Genomic DNA, 26,791 nt, shown 5'->3' with positions numbered 1-26,791 from the left:
ATAACCAGGGACATCTTGAGTACATTAACTACAGTAAAATCATGTAACAGAATTGGGGCATGGGGGTGGGTATTGAACTATGGGCCTGGCTCATGTCAGGCAAGCACTACTGAGGCCACATTCCCAGTCCCTTCTCCACTTTTTCTTGAGACAGCCTCTCACTAAGTTGCCCAGAATGGCCTTGATTTCACTTTTCAGTCCAGGCTGGTCTTAAAACTGCAATTCTCCTGCTTCCACTTTGCAAGCAGCTGTAATCACAGGCATGCATCACCATGCACTCACATGAAAAAGGAGAAGAAAGGGAAGAAGGAGAAGAAGAACAATGAGGAGAAGAAAAAGGGGGAGGAGGAAAAGATGACGACCACCCTAAGCAAAGGAAGACAATATGAATGCGATAAAACTGTACAATTACAAAACTATATCCTAGAAACGGCAACAACTACTGAGAAAGGGGTGAATGGAGGATTTTGAGGACAGGACAACTTTTCTGCAAAGGTGGGTATGTGTCCTTGCACACTTGTCAGAACCTACAGAATGGACAAGACAAAGAATGAACACTAGCATAAACTACAGACATTTTTTTTTTAGATTAAAATTTCCCCCTTCCCTTTCCTCCTTCCAAGCCCTCCTATATACCCCTCCCCTCTCTCCTTCAAATTCATGGCCTCTGTTTCCTTTAGTTGTCATTGTATGCATATATTTGTATATGTTCCTAAATATGACCTGTCCTGTCTGTGTGTAAATGTTTTCAGACTGACCACTTGGCACTGCACAACCAATTGATATGCTCTTCCCTGGGGAAGGTGACCTCTCCCCTTCCCAGCTTTCCTTGTTGGCCTTATAGTTCTTCGTGTCAGGTTGAGACCTCAAAGGTTTTCTCTGTTCACTTTAGTGTGACAAACTAGACTTTTAATAATAATGTCCATACCGGCCTATCAACTGTACAAAATATCATAAGGTGTTTATAACAGGGGAAACCGAGTGGGACAGAGGGACTAAAGGAATATGAGAAGTGTATTTTGTTCTATTATTTTCTATAAAATTAAAAAGAAGAATATATTAGTAAATAACACAAATGATAAATTTGTGGTTAACTTCGAAATTGACAAAAAGTTAATTGCAAAAAATGTCAAATCGGTTTTGGAAAATACAAGTAAGAATCAAGAGATATCTAGTGTTTAGAGGATGGGAGTATGAAAAAATCAGTGGAATGTTTTGAGTTTATAGAATCAGCCACAATCCTTTCCACATCTGAGAACTGCCAAGAGCTGCGCAGGATTGGCAAAAGCAAGCAAGCGAGCTTCCTGGAGGCAGCCCACTCAGTTTTGCACAACCACAGGTGTTAGTTCACAAGTTGGTGCACTCGCCCACTTCTAGGTTACTTAGCCACTTTTGATGTCATCATTGGTTGCCTCTGCCAGGAGCCTGGGACAAAAGGACCCCTGACTCTTACCTCCCCCCCTTCCCATCTCTTGTTCTCTCTGCTTTTGTTTCTCTGTTGGGGTGCCTTCCCCCTCCATCTGTCTTTCTGTCTCTCTCTGTCTCTTTGACCTCACGGCTCACTCAGGCCCTAACTCTTTTCTGCTTCCCTTCCCGCCCACCCATAAAACCTCTTTCATAGAAGATCAGTTGTGTGCATGGCATCATTTTAATATAAATACTAACAGCAGAGATTTTGCCTCAAAACTGTTTGTTGTTGCTATATTGCCTTCCTATGCTTGTCTCATGTATCTGGCATAATGCATTGGGCAGATTTCCTGCGGACTCTATGAAAATGATTTTACAATTCCTGATAATGATTCCTGAATTGATTCAAGTAAATTCTAGCCTTCATGAAAAACAAAAAAAACCATACAAAACAAAACAAAAACACCTAGGAGCTCTGTGAACCACATGAATTACACCAGGAAGAAAAACAAAGAAACAAGGCTGAAACAAATGATCAAGGAAATATATTCATTCTAGGTTTAGTCCTGGGATAAGGTCCAGGTGTGTACCATGATGAATAGGCCATATGAATATAAAGGCCATATAAAAACAAAGAATAAATGGTTAGTGATACAAGACAAGACAGACACCTGTTTCTTGGTTAAAACCTTGGCATAAAAAAAAACCTCTACACATAATGTAGACTTGAAATAAGAAAAAGACAAAACTGCTTTGAACTCATAATGAGCATACAGTTAAAACCACTGCTTTAAACTTATAATGAGCAAACGTATCTAGTTAGATACAGTTCTAATGAAAGAACTTACAATCAGTATTCCTACTTTAACTCCCTTTTGTGTAGCAATTGTATCTATTTTTGAATGAGTTTTTTTTTTTTTCATGCAGAGAACCTTTGTCTTAGAGGGTATAAAAACACAGAACAGAAATAAACTTGTGCTGTAGCCCCTTGCTTCTTCCATTGCATGAATGCATGTGTGCATGGTTTTTGATTTGTTTCCTTTTCTTCTTTCTTCTTTTCACGAACTCATAAGGAGTTAACAAGCTCAGAGCCCAGAGCAGGCTAGCAGCTTCTGTTGCTGCTTTTCTGAGTAAAAGACCTGCTGGCTCCAGGTAATTAAGTCTTGCACCCTGCAGAGAAAGTCTTCAGAGCAACTGATGGGACAGCCTCAGCATACACCTGCCTCAGTCTTTTCCCCTGACCTGTCAGAGCTGGACTTTGGCAAAAACACCATCCTACAGTTTCTTGACTAACCAGATGTTTATGCAAAAAAGTAAAAATAAATCACCATGAAGGTTTTTCTTTTTTAGAAAAATTTTTCTTTTATTTGAGTGTATATATGTGTGGTGTGTACATATGTATGTGTATGTATGTGCGAGTGTGTGTATGTGTATGCATGCTGGAGTGATGTTTTTGTGCAGTGTGTGAAGGTTGTCTTTGTATATTCCAATGCTGATGTCTGTCCCAGCAGAGACCTGAGTACAGACCTGACTTTGGCATTGCAAAGCATCACCTGTCTCAATGTTTTGTAAACAATGTTCTCCAAAGCCTTCACACTGGTGCTGCATGCCCTACAGCAAAGGCAGGAGAGAACTGGCAGGATGCAGAGAGAGACAGGAACTCTGGGAAAGAAGAAGACGTGAAAGGGCTGGCCTATGAGACACGTTGGTCTTCCTTGGTATGAGAAGTATGAAACTGAGGAGAGGTTAAAAAAACACGTAGCAGAATACCTATGAAATATATGTTATAAGAGCTAGTTGGGAGCAACAGTAAGCTAAGTCCTAAAGCTATTATAAATAAATACAAGTCTCTGTGTCATTAATCAGAGCCGGGGTGGACACAGAAAGTCCGTATGGTTTTATATGTATTTGTGTGTGCCTATACGTGCGTGTGTGTACATGTGTGTGTGCGCCGGCTGGGGGGCCTACTTGAACGTGCACGAGCCAGTTCTTTCCTTTTACCATGTGGGAACAACTCAGGTCTTCAAGCTTGGTGACAAGCCCCCTTGCCTGCTACGCCCCCTCACCAGACACCAGTTTTTCCTTAGCCAGGTATAGTGGCATGTGCCTGCAAAATGACATAATTTTTAAAAGCATAATGACATTTTCTTTTTTTAATTTTTGAAACAGGTTCTCAAGCATCTCATGCTGGCCCACATCTCAAACTTGGTATCTAGTCAAAGATGACCTTCAACTTTTTTTTTTTTTTTTTTTTTTTAACAGATCTTGCCTCAGGTTTATTTGTAAAAACAGCATAGGACACTGGTCATCTGTAAATAGTGTGTAGGTGGGTGTGTCACACCAGTCCGTCTGTCTTCACATTAGTAGAACCATTTCCTATGGGGCCTTCACAGGGGCCTGGGCACCTTTGGGAGCCTGAGCTGGAGCTGGAGCCTTGCCCTTAGCTGGAGCTGTGGCCTCTGCCTTGGTTTGAACCTTGGGCTTTGATTTGCAGAGCCTACTACCCTTAGCCATGTAGCTTCGAATCTGCTTCCCAAGCTTGGGGTGAGCGATGAAAGCCAGGCAGCTGAGTTTGCGGCTGGGGGCCTTTGGCATCTTGGGTTTAACAGCTGCAGGCTTCACAAGGGCCTTGATGGCCTCTGCTCGCGCACTCATTGCCTTTGCGTTGTTTGCTTGCATCTTCTTCAGGCCTTTCTTGTTGTGCTTCTTGGCAAAGCGCATGTTCCTCAAGAATTTGGGGTCCACCCCCTTAAGAGATTCGTATCGTTGTGACCGGGGTTTCTTGATGCCATTTCTGTGCCATTTGCGGGACTGGTTGTGTGTGGTGTGGTTCTTGGACTTGGCCATGTTTGCACAGTAACCCGCGGCTCCCGCAGCGTCCGGGACCGGAAGAGAAAAGACCTTCAACTTTTAAGCCACTCCCTCTACCTCTTCTGCCTCATATTGCATGCCCATTTACACAGTGGCAAAGGCACAGTAGGCAAGCCCTCCCTGTAGCCCACAGTGATATTTTTTATACCGAAAGTTCTGGAGCACTGAGGAACAAATCCACTTTGTAGAAAACACGGCAAACTGGCATATACCTTTAGAAGGATTTATGTGCAGCAATTTGGAAATTCAAATAGAAAAACAGACAGCAGATACTAGACCTATGACAAGCTAACATAAAATTCTTCCCCTCACTCATGGCAGTGTTTTACTTCTACAAGTATGTCTGTAATTTTCTTTTTTTTTTTTTTGCTAAGTTTCTTCTGCAAAGTAAAAAAAAAGAACTGGATGAAAATGAGAAAGCGCTGGACTCCTTGTACTTCACAAATGGGAAAAGGTTTGCCAGCAACGATGACGTGACAGAGAGAACTTCCTATGATGTCACTATATATATTATCCTAGTCCCTGCTTCATGATCAGGAAAAAAATGTAATCATTGGAAAACAAACTTGGTGAATTAAAAACAAAACAAAACCCTCATTCCATCCCAAATGAAGCCTGGGAACTAAATTAATGGTGCAGTTTACTAGTGTATCAAGGAGGTCAAGAGAGCATATAAAACAGTCAACTACTACAAATATACTGACAAAAGCATCACAGCCAGCATGGACACAGAACACCACGCCTTACCAAGTATTAAGAAAGGTAGTAGCTGGGCATGGCAGTTAGGAAATAAGACAAGAGGATTGTAGTTTCAAGGTCATCCTTGGTTACCACAGCAAGTTTGAAGCCAGCCTGGGCTGCTTAAAACCCTGTCTCAAAGCAACAGAACCAGAACACCTGGGCACAGAGGTCTTTTCCGAGACTGATACTCCAAACAAAGGCCACTCTTGGAGATAACCTAGAACCCCTTCACAGATGTAGCCCATGGCAGCTCAGTTTCCAAGTGGGTTCCTAGTAAGGGGAACAGAGACTGTCTCTGACATGAGACATGGCTGTCTCTTTGATCACCTCCCCCCGAGGGGGAAACAGACTTACCAGGCCACAGAGGAAGACAATGCAGCCAGTGCTGATGAGACCTGATAGACTAGGGTCAGATGGAAGTGAAGGAGGACCTCCCCTATCAGAGGACTTGGGGAGGTATATGGAAAGAGATGAAGGAGGGAGGGTAGGATGGGGAGGGGATCAGGAAGGGGCCTACAGCTGGGATACAAAGTGAATAAATGGTAATTAATTAAAAAAATTTAATGTAATTATATTTTAATTTAAGAAAATTCATGTTTTTATTTTTATCTTCTTTATTTTTAAAATTATAATTACAACATCTCACCCTTCTCTTTTTTCCTTTATACCAACTTTATATACCTTATTGCTCTCTTTCAAATCTATGCTCTTGTAACAATGAAGTATCATTGTTACTTCATTCATTCAAATATATATATGTGTATATATATATATGTCTATGTCTTTGTATATGTATTATTGCACTATACTGTTATATATTCCTAAGTATAACCTGCTTAGCTGATCAGTCTATATACCATTTCTTGTATGTGTGTATTCAGGGGCTGACCATTTAGCACTGAATAAACAATTAATGTACTCTTTCCTGGTAAATACCATTTTTCTTGTCCTTATATTCCTTAGTTGCCTGTAGCATTTTTTTTTTTTTAGGTTGAGGCTTTCTGTGTTTGTATTGCTATTAATATGCAGATTTGTAAAGCCCAGTTTCACTGTATAAATAAAGACTTTTTTAAAAAAAATTTTTTTTTTTTAAAGATCCTGTCTCAAAAAGAAATTAGTCTTCAGGAAAAGTGAAGGTGAAATATTCAAGTTTAAAGTAGCCAACCTCAGACATACACATGCTTTAAAATCATTTCTTACATACTTCCCACCATAACAGTCTTTCCTCAGCAAAACCATTATTATTTCCCACATTTAACCTTTTTTTGAAAGGCAAGCAGTAAATGTACATCACCAAAAACAAGGTGGCAGCTAAGTCTCCTGTTTTAGAGCCTGCCTTCCTTCTGATCAGATTTCTGACTTGGCCTGCTGCATTAACTAACACAACTGTACTCACATTTCTCAGGATCTAGTAGCCTAGTCAGACTGGTTGAGTCCCTGGAAGGCAGACATGAAGATAACCATTACTGGTACTGAGACCTTAAGCTACAAGAACATAATCTTGATAATGTTATCTAATCATAGGATTCACTGATAGCTGTCACTACAATGTGGTTCTACATACTGACCTACAGTCTCTATTCCGAGTGGATCTGCTAGTGTCACAGGGGTGATCCCCAACTCTAGCTGAGTGGGAAGGCTGTACTTGTGCCATCAAGCCCGCCTACCTCCCAGGCATGGTAACAAGCACAATCAGCCCTGACACTAGACCGGTAGAGGGAGGACAGTAAGTTTGATGTCATGACTACATAGTGAGGCCCTGTCTAAAACCAATAACAATAAACAATAAAACAAAACAAAGCTAATAATGGCAATTCTCAATGCAAATATATAGATATCAAGTATCAAGCGAAAATACATCTGGATGGAAACCACAGGCAGACAGAAAGATAACTGCCCATCTGATGTTTTGCATATTCTTCAGTCAAATAATTTATCTCTGACGCTTAGCTCATGACATGAAATGCTCTTCTACTACAACCACTAATAAAATAATATAAATAAAATATAAAATAAAACAATGCTAACAAAATAAAAATGATACATTTCTTCTCCAGCCTCTATCCACAAAACCACAGAGAACAAAGTGTTACCTCTACCATGAGCCTGTGTGTGTGTGTGTGTGTGTGTGTGTGTGTGTGTGTGTGTCACTGCAAGGTAGACAGTACATGAGCAGGATTCCACAGACAGCATTTCCCAAATCTCTTCCCATTAACACACTTGGCTACTTGGGAAATGACACACTTCACGTTACCCACTATTAGTGCCACCCCGAGAGGGAGAGGTAGGAGATGACAGTACTAGGCTCAAATCACTTGAACATAATAGGAGCACTGATCTGAATTATTAACAGTTCACCAGTAAGCGTTGTTTAAGATATAGTGTAGCCATGCAATGGAATATCCTACACATTTTGAAAGAGAAGCCCACAGTGTAAAAACAGCCTTGGAAAATACAATGAAATAAGAGAATATAAGGCATAGGCCAGTATATATAACATGCTAGCTACACAATGTTACACATGTTATACATGCTAGTTACATAAAGGGAGACATATGTATATGACAGTATGCATAAGATATAAAAATAACTAATAAAATCTTGCATGAAACAGAAAAAAGCATGTGAAAATCACATATGCAATGAGTTTGTATCTAGAATATAACTTAAAGATCATATAATACAATTAAACAAATATGAGTTAAAGATGTTTCTCCAAAGACCATACATATATGCTCAGTAAGATTACAAAAAGACATTAATGTAACTCATCAGCAGAGAAATGGAAATCAAAACCACAGACACCTGTTCGGTATCCGATGTTCATGTTCCCTTCATGTCTTGATGGTTCTACTGATGTCAAGACTAAATTATTTGATTGTTCTTCTCTTTCCCTTTTAAAAGATTTTATTTTCTCTCTCTCTCTTCGTGTGTGTATGTGTGTATGTTTGAGAGAAAGAGAGAGAGATGGGTGCTCCTCAAATCCCACTGAGGACATGTGGAGCTCGGAGGACAACTTCATGGACCCAGCTCTCTCTACAACCTTTATGTGTGTCCCAGGGATTAACTCAAGTTGCCAGATTTGTCCAGCAAGTACATAATCTGGTGGATCACTTTCCCACCTCTCCTTCTTTCTATTAATTGTGATAAAATGTACAACTATATTTTAAGGTACTGGTCAGGAAAGTCACAAGCACAACACTGTTGCAAAACACATCCTAGAACTTTCTCATCTTGCAGATCATGCCTGTTTCTCCCATTCTCCCACCTTCTCTCTAACCCCTAGCTTGCATTTACAGATCCTCTTGACTCTTGATTCTTTCTCAGCAGTACTATAGGAAACATAATACTGATGGGTACAAGGCACTTTAAAAAGCCACCTAAAACAAGTTGCATAATACACGAGTAATCTCCAAGTTTTTCATAATAATTCATTGTTAACAATAATTCACTGTTTCATAAAAATTCACAAAAGGTAATACGAGCATATTATTCTTGAATAGTTACTACTGGAATTTCCTTCAAATTAACCCCTTTCCCCCAACATGGTATCTTAGTTAGAGATAGTATTGTTATGATGAAGCACCATGACCAAATGAAGCTTGTGCATGTGTGTGAATATGATCAAATGTGTGTTGATGCCAGTGGAGGCCAGAACAAGGCAGCAAGGTACCCTGGAACTGGACACACAGGCATTGTAAGCTGACCCACATGGGTGCTAGAAATTGAACTCTGGTCCTTTGGAAGAACAGCAAGTAGTCTTACCTCCTGACTCATTTCTCAAGCATCAACCATTAATTCTTTGTTTGTTTTTGTTGTTGTTTTGCTTTTTGAGACAGGGTTTTTCTGCATAGCCATGGCTATCCTAGACTTACTTTGTAAAGCAGGCTGGCTCGAACTCACAGAGATCTGCCTGCCTCTGCCTCTCCAAGTGCTGGGATTACAAGCGTATGCCACCATGCCTGGCTTCAACCACTAATTCTTGATGCTATACTTTTCTGCCTCTAACACCAACATTATTTCTGTTTGTCACATGCAACAGAACAAGATTAATTCATCTCTTATGAGCCTCTTCAAAGTTTCATGGAGCACCCTGCATTTTCCCAAATGTCCTTGCCTTGGTCTACAGACTCCCAATTTTTGGGATCTCCTTGTACAACAGGCCAGAGGTCTTCACTACTACACTAGCTAAGAATTTAGGCTTCAATTACCAACCTTTCCCAGAATATAGAACTTGGAAATGAACTTGGTTTCACAATTGTTACAGTTTCAATCTAAACTTGTCCTTGAAAGCTCATGTTATAAAGTTTCTGTTTCTGGAGATGCTACTGAGACACGACTAATGCAGATGCTGATGTGGTAAACGGTTTAGTTCATATTAGGACACAGTACTCTTAGGAGGCAGTGTTTAGCTGAGGAAGTAGGTCATGGGGGCTATCTCTGAAGGGCATAGCTTTATTATAAAATTATTATTTACTTTATGGATATGGTTGTTTTGCCTACATGTATGTCTGTGCACCACGTGTGTGCCTGGTGCCCAGGAAGCCCAGAAGAGAGTGTTACAGATGGTTGTGAACCACAATGTACATTCTGGGAACTACATATGGGTCCTCAGGAAGAACACTGAGCCATTTTTCCAGCCCTAAAAGGTGTAACCTTGTCACAGGCTCTTCTTCTTTAACTCTTACCTTCCTAACTAACACAAAGGAAGCAGCTTTCCTCTGCCATGGCCTTCCCACTAGCATGTCCTGTCCCACCACCTATGTGCACCATGATAATGGGCTTGAGCCATCTGAAACCAGGAGACAATACAAAGCCTTTCTCTAGAGCCTTGTCAAGTCTTTTGTCACAGCAACAAAGAACTGGCTTAACACAATGGGCAGAGCCATTCTGATATAGGCAGACAGAACGGGATAACCATTTCACATGTCTGTGGACATGACTCAATTATTGATGCATACTGAACATACTATCAAGCAAGGGTCAAACACGACTTGATTAACGTGACTAACACAAGCTCAGTATTTGTCACAAAGTCAAGGGAAAGAAGACAGTCTTCATATTTCTTTGTAGGGTAAAAACTAGCAGCCACTGCACAATAGCAATAAATGTACACACTCAAATCAGCTACCACAAATGCAGGGATTAAAAAAAAAAAAAAACAGATCATTTCAGGGTTTGATATCTCCTCTACTAACACTTAAAATTGTGCTTTATTTAAGTACTACTCATTTTAGAGCTCTGTACTTTTTTTACCCTGCTTCTTAACTCTATTACTACTGTCAGCTATCACCCCATCACTTCTAAACCTTTCACTCATATACTATCAAATCACTTATAACACGTGGCTTCACTGTAACATTAGTAGTTATTCTGCCTAGAATACTTTACCACTGGCCATTGAATAAGGCCTATGGGCACTTAATAATCAACTTTGGTTTTTTGTTTTTGTTTTTTTGTTTTTTTTCTCTTGTGTCTCTCCAGCAAAGGAAACAAGATTATCACTAAGTAAAAGAAAGCCAGGCAAGACACAGCAAGTCATGAGAACTGATAGCAGCACCGGGATCTACAGACATCTCACCCCACTAGACAGAGCATTCTGGGGAAATAAACAGCTACTTCATCTTTGTATTCCTAAACACCGAGTCTCTGACTCTCAATCTTAGAAGGAAAACAAAAAAAGCCTTCCCACATTTCCAGCCAGCAGTTCCACTAAAACACTGAGGGTTTTCAGGGGGGGATGAAAACAGCTAGCTCATCTTTGCTAGAAAAATTGCCAAGAAAGCAGACCCTGCATGTAGTTTAGCAGATGTGAGAACCATAATGGACGCAAGAAATCTGAAAATGATTAATTCTCTTAAGATACATCATCCAAAGTTGGCATGAACTTGATTTAAGAAGGGTTCCAAGCCAAGTGCTTGCACATCTCCAGAACATTTCTGTATCAATAAAATCACACTGCATAATATGCCCTCCAATCATCAGCTTCAGTGTACATATATTCAATATCACACAGTCAAATCTCACAATGCAATTATTGAAATCACTCACTCAGCATGGTGTTTCTTTTGAGAGAGTAACATTTGAATCATAGTTTATTCTGACAGATGTTTGCATCAAACAGTGATTGAATGCCTAAATTATAGGAGGGTAGATACAAAAATTTAATTAAGTTAAACTTTTTGCAGAATAAAATCTTGTAGAACTGCTTTTGGCCTGGTATGGCGGTGCATACTTTTTTAATTCCAGGACTAAGGAAGCTGAGGCAGGAGAATAGGTACAACTTTGAGGCCATCCTTATCTACATAGAGACTTTTTTTTTTTCTTGAAGAAAGAAAACAGAAAGACAACCACACAGAGCCACATTTATAGAATAAGGCATAATCCAAATACAAATTACCTTCTGAGCATCCTGAGCAGGGGCAAAGCACAAGGAACCTATCGCTTATCTACCTCCCACAGGTTGGGCAGTTCCAGACGGAGAACAGAGGCTGGTTTTGAAATGAATCATCATCAGTGGGTGTAACTTGAACATTCATGAGTTTTACAGAAAAAATGGAATCAGAAACAACAGATTTATGATGAAATATGAGAGAATAAGAAGGGAGAAAAATGGTCGGCACAAACGCTCTGAATATCAACAAGGCCTGGAATGTGCTGGAGCTGAAGTCTGAGGTGACAAGTCAATATATGCAGGAAAGATGGCAGCTGCAGGAACTCTGAAAAGGGGCCTCAACTATGCCAACAGTACACTTGATGACAAAGGATGGAAGAAAAAGATAATCCAGCTGGCAAAGACAGAAGGATGCCTAGAGGCCAAGGGGGAAGATGGGCTGCAGAGAGAATGCTGACACTGGTCAGGGAGTGCAGAACCAAGGCTGGTGACAAGCTAGAGCAATGGTCAAGAGGCTGAATGACTTCCCAATGAGTTGGAGAGTGACCTCAAGGACCTCTGACTCCAACATGCAGTTGTAGAGCAAAGCCACATTAAGACAAAGGAAAGAGCACATATAAGAACATTGAGATATCTCAAAATACAGTCATTTGGCAGGACTAGGGGAAACATGCGGAGGTGATTAAGCAAGCCAGGGAGGGTGAGTACCACCACTGTGGCTGAGAAGGCACTCATAGACAATGCTTCGGAATGCTGGATGTTCACCAACCCCATAATGTCAGCTGAGGCACTAGTACTAAATTGAGACTTCCATTTTCCCCAAGTTCTGTTACAATTGGAATCAAGTAGTTTCTCATTTTCAGAGGGTGAACCAGGTGAGGGATAGATATGATTAGGACTTGCAGACTTACTTCCCTTTGTATTTGGGTGAAATCATGAACTTCAACTACCAGTAAGGCAGGCTTTAAAAAGTTTGTATTTCAATTAATAATTAAAATCCAGTTTCTAAAGCATCTTTTTCATGGAAATTCTTAAAATGCATCTAAACTAATGGGTTGCATTTCCAGTTTTGTATCTCTGACTTGCCAGAACCAGCTTTAAAACATAAGTCTCATTGACTTTTGAAATGTATAAAATATGCATATCACCTTAAAACCATGAGAAGACTGCCCTAGCCAGTATATTCCTAGTAAGTCAGTAGACTGAGGACATGGTAAATTCTTCACTCAAAAATTTTATTATCATGAATCCATATCAATTATACAAATTAGTGGATTTACTGTGACTTCTTGTAAAAATGTTTTATTTCTTTGTTTACTTATTGTATGGGGATGCCACAGCACAAACATGGACGTCAAAGAACAACCTGGAGGAGTCAGCTACTTCCATCATGTGGGGCTTAGATCAGGCATGGTGGCATCCACTGGGCCAGCTCACCTGTTGCCCCAACTCTTTTTTCTTTTCTTTTGAGACAGGATCTCATGGAGTTAATACTGGCTTTGAACTCCCTATGTATGTAGTTACAGATAAACTCTAACAACTATTTCAAAACAACATGACTTTCTCTGTGTATACTGTTTACAGAGTTTGCATATGAAAAATGCAAACAGAGGAGGGGGAGAAAAGGTTACAGATGAAAGATTATCTACAAGTCGAGAGCTCTTATGGTTGGATTATAAGCACTGTTCTAATTTTTGTATATTTATATATTTTCATAGTAAAAGATATTCTTAAATGTTACCTATAAACCTAAGAAACTCAAGCAAATATAAAATTCATAAGCAAATATAAAAGCAATATAATATTTAAGACTAGACTGAATTAAAATACAATATGCTAAAAATGGAGAATCCATGTTTCTGTGTAATGTTACAGAAAACATCCTTTTCTTCTTTCAAAAATAAAAAATCTATACAGTCATGAAGGACTCTACAAAGTAAGACACAGATGGTCCAACTCTGATAGATTTCTTTTTTTCCAGATTCTGTAGTATGCCAAAAGAAATCTATGATTTTAAATAACAGAAAAACATAACAAAATCCACACTATCTCCCGAGAACACAGCTGAGTGCTGACTTGGCTTCCCCCTTGGAAACAACACTCCCGGTCTAGTGCAACACGGGCACTGTCTCCACTTTGGTGTCCATCTTTTACAGCCCATTCTGCTTTTACTCCTCCTGTCCCCATCGTCACATTAAGAACCAACATTTATCAAGCACAGTGTCAACAAGCAAGCAGTAACTCAGAGGAGACATGTTAAATAAAAATCACTTTATACACATTAAAAAAAATCCTACCCCAGCAGACCTAATGTAAATCACTTAAAACGTTTACACTGCATCTAGCTAATGGAGACTGCATTTATAAGGAATATTTCCTATTTGGCTGAAGAACAGAACTGTTGACTCAAGGAAAACATCAGTGAATTTAAACCTTTCTGAAAGATTTACTGGCTTTTGCCTGTTGCAGATAGTTCTCAATTTACTTTACTTTTAAGTATAGGTTTTAAAAGCTCATCCCCAAATCAGCTTCCTGGACTGCAGACTGCATTTACCCCAAAAAACAATTTTATAAAGGACAGTTAGGCCAGCAGGTAGACCCCCAAAGAGCTACATATAGCTCAACTCTATTGGGTCTACACTGAAAGGCAGTGGTAGGGCATGCTGGCTCTCATCTGAAATCCTAGGACTCAGGAGGAGGATCAAAAGCTCAAGGCCAGCCGGGACTACATTAAATTAAAAAAAAAAAGAAAAAGAAAAAGCAGTAAAGCACGGTGACAAAGCACATATGCAAAATTTATTCCTACAACCTCAGCTACTGAGGAAGCAGAAGCAGGTGTACCCCTAGCAGGATGATTGCAGGTTTGAGGCCTGTTCGGGCTACATGAGCACAAGGCGCCCCTAGCCAATGCACTGAGACTCTGTCTCAGTAAACATAAAAATAAAGGAATGTGGCTTGGGGGGAGCCTGATTAGCCAAGGTCCTGGGTTCAGGTCCTAACACGGAGAAAAAAGGACAGGCAGGCTTTGGAGAGATGGACCAGCAGTTACAAGTACTTGCTGCTCTTCAGAGGATGCAGGTTTGACCAGCGCACACACAGCTCACAACCACTTGTAACTGCAGTTCCAAGGGGATCTGCTGCCTTCCTCCGGACTTCATTGGCATGTGGTACACAGATATATGTGCAGGCAAGCCACCACACATCAAAAGATCAAAAGACAAAATAAACAAAAGCCATTACTCATCTAGGAATGATGCCAAATACTCATAACTCCATCACTCTGCAAGCTGAAGCAGGAGAACGGCTGTGGTTTGAGGCCAGCCAAAAGTGGACAGTAAGAGCTCCTGTCAGACAGATGAAAAGGGGAGAGACTATAGAAGCAATAGGGGGACTCCTCCCATTGAGCATTAGAGTTTCAATCAGGTTTGTTTCCAGAAAGACGGTTTAAAAAACATGATCATTATTTTAACATGGATTTGTAAGTGTTACAAACTTAAAAGAGAAACTACAAGCTCTCTCTGTGACCAGAAGGCCTAACACCGATCACCCCTCTCTAGATGCAGGTGGTTTGTCTGCATAGACCACACAGCAGCCACATGTGTCCCTCTCTGCTGATATCATAGGTGGCCATGGCACCTGTGTTGACAGATCCAGGGACCATAACTGGGTCCTATCTTTCTAATCTACCAACACACATCAAGATCTCACTACTTTGAAGATTTGAGGCCACAAAATTGTTTCCATGGATACAGTGGAAAAGGTATAAAACATCACAAAGGTAAAATAATTTAATCACACATGCATATTCATTTGAAAGAATATTTAGGGATTCAATATTTACATAAATAAGCTATGCTATCATTCAGCCCCAGTACCTTGTATTTTATTTTATTTTTAGGGACTGGGTCTCGCGTATTGCAGGTTGGCCTGTGTGTACAAGGATGACCTTAAACCCTGATCCTCTATTCCTATCCTCCCATGCTGGGATTACAGGTATCCACCCAGTCCTAGTTTAGGTGGACTGTGACAATCAAACCCAGGACTCCGTACTACCAGACAAACATTCTTCCTTCTACATAGCCAGCCCTACAGTAGCCTTTCAATCACAATTCCAGGACTCTGTTTCTGCCATCCACATAGCCATCCCTACAGTAGCTTTTCAATCACAATTTCAAGGCTCTTTCAATCTTGCAGCACTATCATTATAAAACTTGAAGCATAATTTTGTAGCGCCCAGCTCCAGGAGCCTGAATGTGACTTCCCACAGTCCACTGCGGAGTTGCAGAGATCTCAGGGGTTTGATTCCCACCAGTCTCAAACTCTGCTAACATCTGTCACACTTGCCTGCATATGTGTTGGCCTTATTCAGGAGGTCTGTGCATGCATGCATATCAGCAAAAGCCCGGATTCCTAAGCAGTTGACAGGGTGAAGCTGGGATTCTAAAAATTCACAGCATGTCTTCTTCACATCCTGTAACTGTAGCAGGCCAGCTGCTGGAAGAAGGACCTGCAACACACAAGCGGCACACTTAGGCAACAGCAGGCAGCCACCCTCCCCTGGCCATTTCTACCTCGGGGAGGTCCAGCCACAGATGCACCTACTTCCACATATCCCACACAAACTGAAGGTAATTATCGTGAAAATGGTCACGGCTCTCCACAGTCTCCAGAATTTCCACAGAATCGTCTCCACAGTCATATATGACTACCACAGGATTCAACTAACAGTTCATTTTATAAACTTAAGATTTCCCTTTGGATTTTTAAAAGTTTACCCGGTAGTGTGCGTAAGTGTGATATGTGTGAGGATCGTGTGTCACAGCTTGTGTGGAGGTAAAAGGACAAACTCAGTGTTTGTCACTTTTCCCCTTCCACCTTCACATGGCCTCAAGGGATTGAATTTAGGCTTATCAGGCAAACCATCTCTCCATCTCTCCAGCCCTCCTTTGAAATTTAAAATCACAAATGATTAGGATGCTAGGGGTGCTACAGTTCAACAATAGAAACAAAAGGCTTTTGTTCTCTCAGTGCGGTGGTCAGTGACCTCCCAGACTGGTAAAGGGGTGGGCCCAGAAGTATACATAGCACAGCAAAACTGCATTTCCAAGAAGAGCCGAAGTGCTACTGTTTGACTAATATAGCAAGCTGCTTTGCCTAGGACACAGGGCTGGGGGTTGGCATGAATCAAACAATTTCAAATTCAGCATAACTCAAGCTACAAGCAGATGATTTCTCTAGAATGTAATGTACATGCTAAGAGATAATGTATAACAGGTAACTGCCTAACAATTTTGAATGTGTATTTGTGTTTAAGTAACTCCAAGCAATTTAATATTCATCACATTATTCCAGGGGACTTAACTATAAATACTTCCACCATCACTTCAACTCCTTTTAAATAGGCCAATAATGAAAACATTTTTCTATGTAAATGAATTAGGATGTTGCCAGGTTGAAGACCACATTTGAAAGTCAAATTCAGGAGGAAAAAAAAAGTTGAGAAATTTTTTCAGTTCTTATGAAGGCCACCTCCTCTGTCCCCCAAGTCAATTACAAGACTCAGCAGTTAATTTCAGAAAAGACGACATCAGCATGAAAGATAACCTTCTACGTTCCTTCAGTGGTTACTTTAAAAAGGCTAGGATAGAGTGCATGGGAAAAAAAACAATAAAAAACAGTATCACTTTAATATGCACCACACTGCTGCCAAACACACAAAGTGCTTATGATATCTTTTATGCTTTTCCATGTCTAGGTAATCAGACAAATTTGGAGAAGAAAAAACACATTTATCTGGTGTACATGCAGCATCAGAGCTTTCACTCTGACATGTGGAAGCTGTGTGTGTTTGTGCACGAGCACACATGTATATAGATGCTATACATAAGCAAGTGGAAACTACCAGGATTAAAGGCTAAGAGGGTTAACTGCGATTAACCTGAGTCTATTAAAATGGCTTTCTTTGAAAACACAGAAAGAAAACCAACATGTAAATAACTCAGAAATAAGGTGGTTCCAGCCAAGCCTTCTGCATGGTGTGCAGAGTGTGGTTCACTACATTAACAGAACGACTCTCCGTGGAAGGCTTTAATTTGTTGATCATGTTCACACTGGAAGGATTTTCTATGCTGGTATAACTGTGCTCTGAAGCAATGTAAAATACATTCCGAGACCCTTAAGAGCGCAGCCATTTAATTTGGCAAATGTACATAATTTATAAAGTGGTCTTCAGTGTAATAGTGACTCTGGAATTCACACAAATAAACAGTAACGATCACCCATCTCATCAGCATTTCCCCAACAACGACGCAGTGCTTTTCAGTAGGTTCTACAATAGTGATAACACAGAAGCCAGGAGGAAAAACTAGCTGAGAAGAAACAGCTTGTTTACACACTGGCGGAGGTACAGACTGGGTGAACTTACTTGAACAAGTTTGTTTATTTCAACCAAAATTGCCAAGGAAAATATCCTCTGACTCAGCAACTGAACCCGCTGACTCACACATGTGCAGAGGCGCCTCTGCGGAAGATGCCCCCATCAGTGTTGTTGTGGGTAAAAGTGGAGGTGGAGGTGGGGGCCTGAATCACACAGAGCCTGCTTAAATAACTGTGACTATCCTTCAGCGGAACACCTTGCAGAAATAAATAAATAAATAAATTATTTGTGTGTGTGTGTGTGTGTGTGTGTGTGTGTGTGTGTGTGTGTGTGTGTGTGTGTATTCAAATGGAGAGTGGCTACAATATAGTCTCAGGTGAAAAAACATCAGCAAACAGTATATGTATTTTAACAGATGTTATACCCACTCACACATGTGCATAGCTATCCAAGAAAGCTATCGCAAGCTTTAAAAATTTTTATAGATGTGTGTGTGTGTGTGTGTGTGCGTGCAGAGTGGCCACAAGAAGGTGTCGAGCATCCTCCACTTTCCTTCTCAACTTACCACTTTGAGTCAGGGTCTCTTCCCAATCTGGGGCGCTCATTTTCTTGGTTGGTCCAGAAGCCTTCAAGCCTCCACAATCCTGTCTCTACAGTGGACACCAGATATCTGGCTTGTTGTATGGGTACTGAAATTGTACTCCCATCCTCATGGACGCACAAGCTCTTGACTGCTGAGCCCACCTTCCAGCCCTTAGGTTTTTATTTACCCTGATTTTAATCACTAAGAAGTACGGAGCTAGTTTATCAGTAGATTGAAAAATCACTGAAATTACGTAAGTGTAAGTCTACACAAGTGTTTGAAAGCAGACATATAAAATTCTTTCAAGGATGGACTACCTGGATTTTTTTTTCTTTTTAATGTGAATTGAGCAATGAGTTCATTGTTTTCAGTCTTGAAAACATACGTTAAACACATGACCCAACTGTATAAACATTTATAACTATTTTTATCTCACTAGTAAATCCTTAGTTTTGTGATGTAATCTTACTAGAACCAAACTAAGAGAACTCATAATTACATAATTAATTACATAAGGCCTCAAAACAAATAATTGCTATCCCAGATTGTCAACATTCACCAGTCACTCATGATACCAACAGAAAAGCAGCTAGAGCCACATCAACTACCTACCTTTGAATCAATTAAACAGCTGGTAAAGCAAAAGAAAAGATATCAAACGAAACATATCCTACCACCAGAACCACTCAGTTAGCTCAGACCTTGGCTATATACCTTAGGCTCTAATCAATCAATTTTCCACTTTGCCTCACGAAGAACCCAAACTCAGCTGGGGTTGAAGAGAATATCTAAGTCATATGGCCATGCCATTGGAAGCTGGGACTATAATACTAGCCAGCTCTTTGGTCTACATTCCAACACCTTCAATCCCATCTCAAGGTACAGAGTAGAAGTCTTTGCATAATTTCTAAATACCCTATACTATCCTTTGCATCACAGTGCTAAACACAATCACCTGAATAAAATCACTCTCATAGTAGCTTCTATTTATGGAACACCAGGGCAGGCAGAGAGGTGGTAGAAAATAACACCTCATTATCCTCATTATATGGAAACTAATACAAAGCCTTGAAGAAGGCATGTGACTTATCTAAGGCCACACATCTAATATGGAGACAAGCCAAAACTGTTATATGAGTAATATTAACCAAAAAGGGTTAACTACTTCAGACAGTACATAGACATTCTGTCTTCATGGCTCACAATTTAAACCAGGGAGGGGATGGAAAGATGGTTGCTCAATGGTTAAAAATGTCTGCTCTTCCAGAGGACTGAAGTTCAGTCCCCAGCACTCATGGTACGTGGCTTACAATGGTTCCAGGGATCCAACACTCTTCTGGCCTCTGTGGACACCCACATACACATGCATATGTACACACACATGCACACATACACACACCCTCATATGCATGTATATACACACATATACACATACACACATATACACACTAAAATTAAAAATCCTTAAGAAAATAAAATGTTGTGGACCAATGTGGCTCAGTGGATTGTTAAATTAAAAAAAAAAAAAAAGGACAGAAAGTTGGGAGGGCATAGGAAGTAGGGGCTAAGAGTAGTTAGGGGTGATACAGAAAATAGGATCAAGATATACTATATGAAATTCTCAGTTAATAAAGTATATTGGAAATATAAATTAATGAGAATGTATCTAAACGTTACCTTCTATTTATTTTAATTATATAAACATTCTTCCAGAAGTTCATTTAAGCAAAAATTAAGGCAATGTAGAGAAATGAATTAAAATTATATTAGGATTCATGATACAGAACATGGAGAATCCTGAAGATGGCATGCAAAGGGTTGTAATCCGGAAAAGACTGATTGGTGAGATCAAACTTACTATCTTATCTGTCAATATTTGCTGTGATTTTACATGTCAATAAAAGGGTAAAAGAGCTGTCCTAATACCGGGGCTTATCTTCTTCTGAATCAGAAAAACTGTACTATTGTTTACAAGATAGGGAATACCCAGAATTTTAAAAGGAGGCTTCTCTCTTTTTTGAGACTGGATCTCACTGCACAGTCCATATTGGCCTCAAGCTTGTGATCATGTTGTAGTGTCCTCTGTGGCAGGATTACAGCAAGTGCTACTGTGAACACCTGAAGTAATTTTCAGATTTGCTATAAGTTACAAAAATACCTTGTTATGGCCAGGTGGGATAGCAAATATCCTTAATCCCAACCCTCAGAAGATATAAACAGGCAGATCTCTAATTTCCAGGCCAGCAAAAACTGCACAGTAAGACACTATCTCAGAGAAAACCCACAAAGTTACTAAAAGATCCAAGAAATAGGTTTATGTTTCTAAAATTTGGTGGATTTTTTTTTTTTCAAATTTTCTAGATCAGGGATTCTCAACCTTCCTAATGCTCCAACACTTTAATACAGGTCCTCCTGTATGGTGACTCCCAACCATAAAATGATTACGTTGCTATTTCACGTATTATTATTCATAATTTTGCTAGTTATGAATAATAACGTAAATAGCTGATATGTAACCCTCAGAGGGTCATGACCCACAGGTTGAAAACCACTGTCTTACTATTCATGGAGATAACCTAGAACCCCTGCACAGATGTAGCCCATGGCAGCTCAGTGTCCAAGTGGGTTACCTAGTAATGGGAAGAGGGACTGCCTCTGACATAATCTGATTGGTCTGCTAGTTGATCACCTCCCCCTGAGGGAGAAGCAGCCCTACCAGGCCACAGAAGAGGACAATGCAGCCACTTTTGATGAGAACTGATAGACTTAGATCAGAAAGGAGAGGAGAACCTCCCCTATCAGTGGACTTGGGGAGTGGCATGCACGCAGAAATGGGAGGGAGGGTGGGATTGGGAGGGGAGGAGGGAGGGGCTTATGGAGGATAAAAAATGAATAAAGTGTAATTAATAAAAAAAAAAAGAAAGAAAGAAAACCACTGTCATCAGCCCCAGTCATACCTCATACAGAGGTTGAATTACACCGATACAGTACCTCCACACACCTCCCATTTATCTAATAGAAATGCTCCATTTACTCCGGCTTCCGTGGTACTAACCCTTGACTGAAATCCTCGGTGCATTCTGAAACATCAAAGAGAATAACTGTGACTTCCCACAGATCTGAGTGGCAGGACTGTAGGAGTGATTACACCTCATGGAGTGTACGTACATCCAGAGGAAGGCTGTGTTCTCAAAACCAAGACCTCCTCCTTAGGTGTGTGAACATCCATGAGCAATGTGGAAGGAGTGGAGACTTGCTTCCTGCAGCTTCTCCTTCTGCTCAGTACCGAGCCTCTCCACTTGAACCCTGGCGTTGTCACCACCAGCTCGGTCCCTTCCAGTTACATGCAGCATTTACACTGCATGAACCAATTATCCTTATGTTTTGGTCCCCGTGTTGACTTTCTATGTCACTACGGGGTATAAGATCAAATCTGTTTTATCCTGCCAGACTCTCAGGGCCTAGAAGAATGTCTGTGTGTCTCAGAAATCAATCAGCCTGAATGGAAATCAATTTGTTACCACCTTTTAGAACAGTTTGGAAAGCTTCTTCATCAGAACTGCACTTACTATTTTTGGGAATAGTATTTGCAATGTCACATTTCTTTGGCACCACCTCAAAAATCCTTTCAGCCTGACCTCTTACGCTATCATCAGAGTGACCACCTCCAAACTGACAGATCAATCACCTTCATGAAGATGTCAGAGAGCCACATGTACACCTAGCCTCTGCCACACTCTCATCTGACATGTCACAATAAGGAAGCTAATGCCTAGGCAGAATATACAGTATGGTCCTTTTCTTTAAAAATGCATTTATTTTGTTGATTTATTGAGACAGTGTTACTATGTAGCCCTGGCTAACTGGAGCTCACTACTTTGACCAGGTTGGCCTTGACCTAAGAGAGACTGAACTATTGGCTTACTGCCTGAGTGAGGCAATATGCCTGGAAGTTTTATTATTTTTATTATGTATTTGTATGTGCCGATATATGGATATATGCATATAAGGGCAGAAGCTCATAGAGGCCAGAAGAGGGTGCTAGATCCCCAGGAGCTAGAGTTATAGGTGAGCCAAATTACACCAGTAATGGGACTGAACTTCTGTAGAAGAGCAACAAATGCTTAACCACTGAACCATCGCTCTAGGCCTCGAGGTCCTGTTCTCTCGTGTGTGTGTGTGTGTGTGTGTGTGTGTGTCTAAACACAAAGATAGGTATAGAAAGAAACATCACAACTATTTTTGAAGACTACCTCTAGTTGGTGGCACTACAGAAGTTTTCTATTTATCACTGTAAACTTTTTTTTTACTGTCCTAACAGACATGTACCATCTGAACAGTCACACAGTACTTTTTAAAAGGAAGTGAGTGAGAGCATGTCTTTCTCTACCTTGAGAACTGTAGCCAATGAGTAGTGAGTCCCAGAGCTGTTGATGAAATGTGCCTCCCTTGGGTGAACTTTGGCCACACATTTTCTAGACTGCCCAACTTTGGTCTGACCTCTGAGTGTCACATGTGTCAATGCCTTCCATCATAGGGCAATGGAAGGGTTTCTATTGCTATGAAGAGACACCATAACCACTGTAACTCTTATAAAGGAAAACATTTAATTGGGTCTGGCTTGCAATTTCAGAGGTATAGTTCACTATCGTCACGGCAGGAAGCATGGCAGCATACAGGCAGACATGGTGCTGAAGAAAGAGCTCAGCATTCTATATCTGGATAGACAACAGGCAGCAGGAAGTGAACTGTCTTAAGCTTCTGAGACCTCAAAGCCCACCCCCTAGTCAGGCACCTCCTCCAGCAAAGCCACAGCCACTCCGGGCCACACCTCCTGATAGTGCCACTCCTTTTTGGGCTGGTGGGGGCCTTTTTCATTTAAACTACCACACGCAGCAGTCTATAGAGGGGTAAAAAAAATGCTCTCTCTTGTATTCTTACAAACAGCAGCATCTTACATGTTTGGGGAAAGATGAAGTAGAAAAGCAAGGCAGCTAATTAAATAAGCCTTAAATTGCTATCAGTTTAGAAATAATTTTATTCACTTAGATTTGCTAGTTTCAGACACAGAGACAAACTAAAGGCTATAGATGTTACACTCAGAAGTGTTTCATAATGAACAAAGAAGGGGGGACACCACTGATTAACAAAGACAAGAAGAATGCTAGACAGAGAAGCCTGAGGTAAACAATTAGTGCCCCTGTGACACTTTCACCAGCTGAATATTTTAAAGTAAGACGCTATCATCCCACCTCACACTGACAAGCCAAATTACATATGCAATGCTTCACTCAGACGAGCACACTTCTGGTTGGCAATTAGAAACTGCAGCGTATTTTCAGTTTGGGCATTTACTCCACCATGGTGGAAATAATTTATACAGTAGGTCTTTTAGCACCTTAGCTGTTTATTAAGAAGAGACTACAACTCATTCAAGCAACTTAATGGCCCACTTAAAAACCCTAGAAAAAGAAGAAGCAGACACACCAAAAAGGAGTAGACGGCTGGAAATAATCAAACTCAGGGCTGAAATCAATCAATTAGAAACAAATAAAACAATTCAAAGAATCAATGAAACCAAGAGCTGGTTCTTTGAGAAAATCAACAAGATAGACAAACCCTTAGCCAAGCTAACTAAAAGGCAGAGAGACACCACCCAAATCAACAAAATCAGAAATGAAAAGGGGGACATAACTACAGACACTGAGGAAATCCAAACAATCATTAGGACTTACTTCAAAAGTCTATATGCCACAAAATTTGAAAATCTAAATGAAATGGACAATTTTCTTGATCGATTTGACTCACCAAAGCTGAATCAGGACCAGGTAAATCAACTAAATAGTCCTATATCCCCCAAAGAAATAGAAGCGGTCATCAAAAGTCTCCCATCCAAAAAAAGCCCAGGACCAGATGGCTTCAGTGCAGAATTCTACCAGACCTTCAAAGAAGAGCTAACTCCAATTCTCTTCAAACTATTCCACAAAATAGAAACAGAAGGGACATTACCAAACTCATTCTATGAAGCCACAGTCACCTTGGTACCTAAACCTCACAAAGACTCAACAAAGAAAGAGAATTTCAGGCCAATCTCCCTTATGAACATTGATGCAAAAATACTTAACAAAATACTTGCAAACCGGATCCAAGAACACATCAAAGATATTATCCACTATGACCAAGTAGGCTTCATCCCAGGTATGCAGGGGTGGTTCAATATACGGAAATCCATCAATGTGATCCACCATATTAACAAACTGAAAGAAAAAAACCACATGATAATCTCCCTAGATGCTGAAAAAGCATTTGACAAAATCCAACATCCATTCATGTTTAAAGTACTGGAGAGTTCAGGGATACAAGGCACATATCTAAACATAGTAAAGGCGATATACAGCAAGCCTATAGCCAACATCAAACTAAACGGAGAGAAACTTAAAGCAATCCCACTGAAATCAGGGACAAGACAAGGCTGCCCACTCTCTCCATATCTCTTCACCATAGTGCTGGAAGTCCTTGCTAGAGCAATAAGACAGTCGAAGGAGATCAAGGGGATACAGATGGGAAAGGAAGAAGTCAAATTATCACTATTTGCAGATGATATGATAGTATATATGAGTGACCCCAAAAACTCTACCAGGGAACTCCTACAGCTGATAAACACCTTCAGCAAAGTGGCCGGATATAAAATTAACTCAAAAAAATCAGTAGCACTCCTGTATACAAAAGACAAAAGGGCTGAGAAAGAAATTAGAGAAACAACACCATTCACAATAGCCACAAATGACATAAAGTACCTTGGCGTAACCCTAACCAAGCAAGTCAAAGACTTGTATGAAAAAAATTTCAAGTCTCTGAAGAAAGAATTAGAGGAAGATATGAGAAGATGGAAAGATCTCCCATGCTCATGGCTTGGCAGGATTAACATAGTAAAAATGGCCATCTTACCAAAAGCAATCTACAGATTTAATGCAATTCCCATCAAATTGCCAACACAATTCTTTACAGACCTGGAAAGAAAAATTCTCAACTTTGTATGGAATAACAAGAAACCGAGAATTGCTAAAACAATCCTCTACAATAAAAGATCTTCTGGAGGTATCTCCATCCCTGATCTCAAGCTGTACTATAGAGCAACTGTTATAAAAACTGCATGGTACTGGCATAGAAACAGAATGGTGGATCAATGGAATCGAACAGAAGACCCAGAAATAAACCCACACACTTACGGACACCTGATTTTTGACAAAGATGCCAAAACCATACAATGGAAAAATGATAGCATCTTCAACAAATGGTGCTGGTCCAACTGGATGTCTACATGTAGAAAAATGAAAATAGATCCATACTTATCACCCTGCACAAAACTGAAGTCCAAGTGGATCAAAGACCTCAACATAAAACCAGACACATTAAATCGGCTAGAAAAAAAAGTGGGGAATACCCTAGAACTCATTGGTACAGGAGAAAACTTCCTGAACAGAACACCAACAGCACAGGCTCTAAGAGCAACAATCAATAAATGGGATCTCATGAAATTGAAAAGCTTCTGTAAAGCAAAGGACACCGTCATCAAAACAAAGCGACTGCCTACAGATTGGGAAAGAATCATCACCAACCCTCTATCTGACAGAGGACTCATATCCAATATATATAAAGAACTAAACAAGCTGAAAAGCAACAAACCAAGTAATCCACTTAAAAAATGGGGAACAGAGCTAAAGAGAGAATTCTCTGCAGAGGAATATCGAATGGCAGAGAAGCACTTAAAGAAATGCTCAACCTCATTAGCCATTAGGGAAATGCAAATCAAAACAACCCTGAGATTTCACCTTACACCCATCAGAATGGCCAGGATGAAAATCTCAAGGGACAACACATGCTGGAGAGGTTGTGGAGAAAGGGGAACGCTTCTCCACTGCTGGTGGGAATGTAAACTGGTACAACCACTCTGGAAATCAATCTGGCGCTTTCTCAGACAACTAGGAATAGCGCTTCCTCAAGATCCAGCCATACCACTCCTAGGCATATACCCAAAAGAGGCGCAAGTACACAACAAGGACATTTGTTCAACCATGTTTGTAGCAGCTTTATTTGTAATAGCCAGAAGCTGGAAACAACCCAGATGCCCCTCAACTGAAGAATGGATGCAGAAACTGTGGTACATCTATACAATGGAGTATTACTCAGCAATGAAAAATAAGGAAATCATGAAATTTGCAGGTAAATGGTGGGACCTGGAAAGGATCATCCTGAGTGAGTTGACCCAGAAGCAAAAAGACACTCACGGTATATACTCACTCATATAAACATACAATATAGAATAAACCCACTAAAATCTGTACATCTAAACAAACTAAGCAAAAGAGAGGACCCTAACTAAAATGTTCAATCCCCATCCTGAAAGGCAAAGAGGATG

At 40.3% G+C, this 26,791-nt stretch overlaps 2 protein-coding genes across 2 annotated transcripts in view; both read right to left on the bottom strand.

The window, feature by feature from the left end:
* Klhl2 (kelch like family member 2) overlaps nucleotides 1-26,791 on the bottom strand; it is a 104,128-nt gene that overhangs the window by 28,133 nt on the left and 49,204 nt on the right. Inside the window, exon 4 of the mRNA XM_055618806.1 lies at nucleotides 15,758-15,920. Within this exon, the coding sequence (XP_055474781.1) occupies nucleotides 15,758-15,920 (163 nt within the window). The remainder of the gene's footprint in view (nucleotides 1-15,757; nucleotides 15,921-26,791) is intronic.
* Nucleotides 3,671-4,299, bottom strand: LOC129685322 (60S ribosomal protein L29-like). Its single transcript, XM_055618807.1, has one exon. It carries the CDS (start codon nucleotides 4,252-4,254, stop codon nucleotides 3,784-3,786), a length of 471 nt encoding a protein of 156 aa, XP_055474782.1. The 5' UTR covers nucleotides 4,255-4,299; the 3' UTR covers nucleotides 3,671-3,783.

This window comes from Psammomys obesus, unplaced genomic scaffold (genome assembly GCF_907164565.1).
Source record: "Psammomys obesus unplaced genomic scaffold, mPsaObe1.curated_primary_1811, whole genome shotgun sequence".
In the NCBI taxonomy this organism is placed as follows: Eukaryota; Metazoa; Chordata; class Mammalia; order Rodentia; family Muridae; genus Psammomys; species Psammomys obesus.
This window is presented reverse-complemented; position numbering and strand designations above follow the sequence as displayed.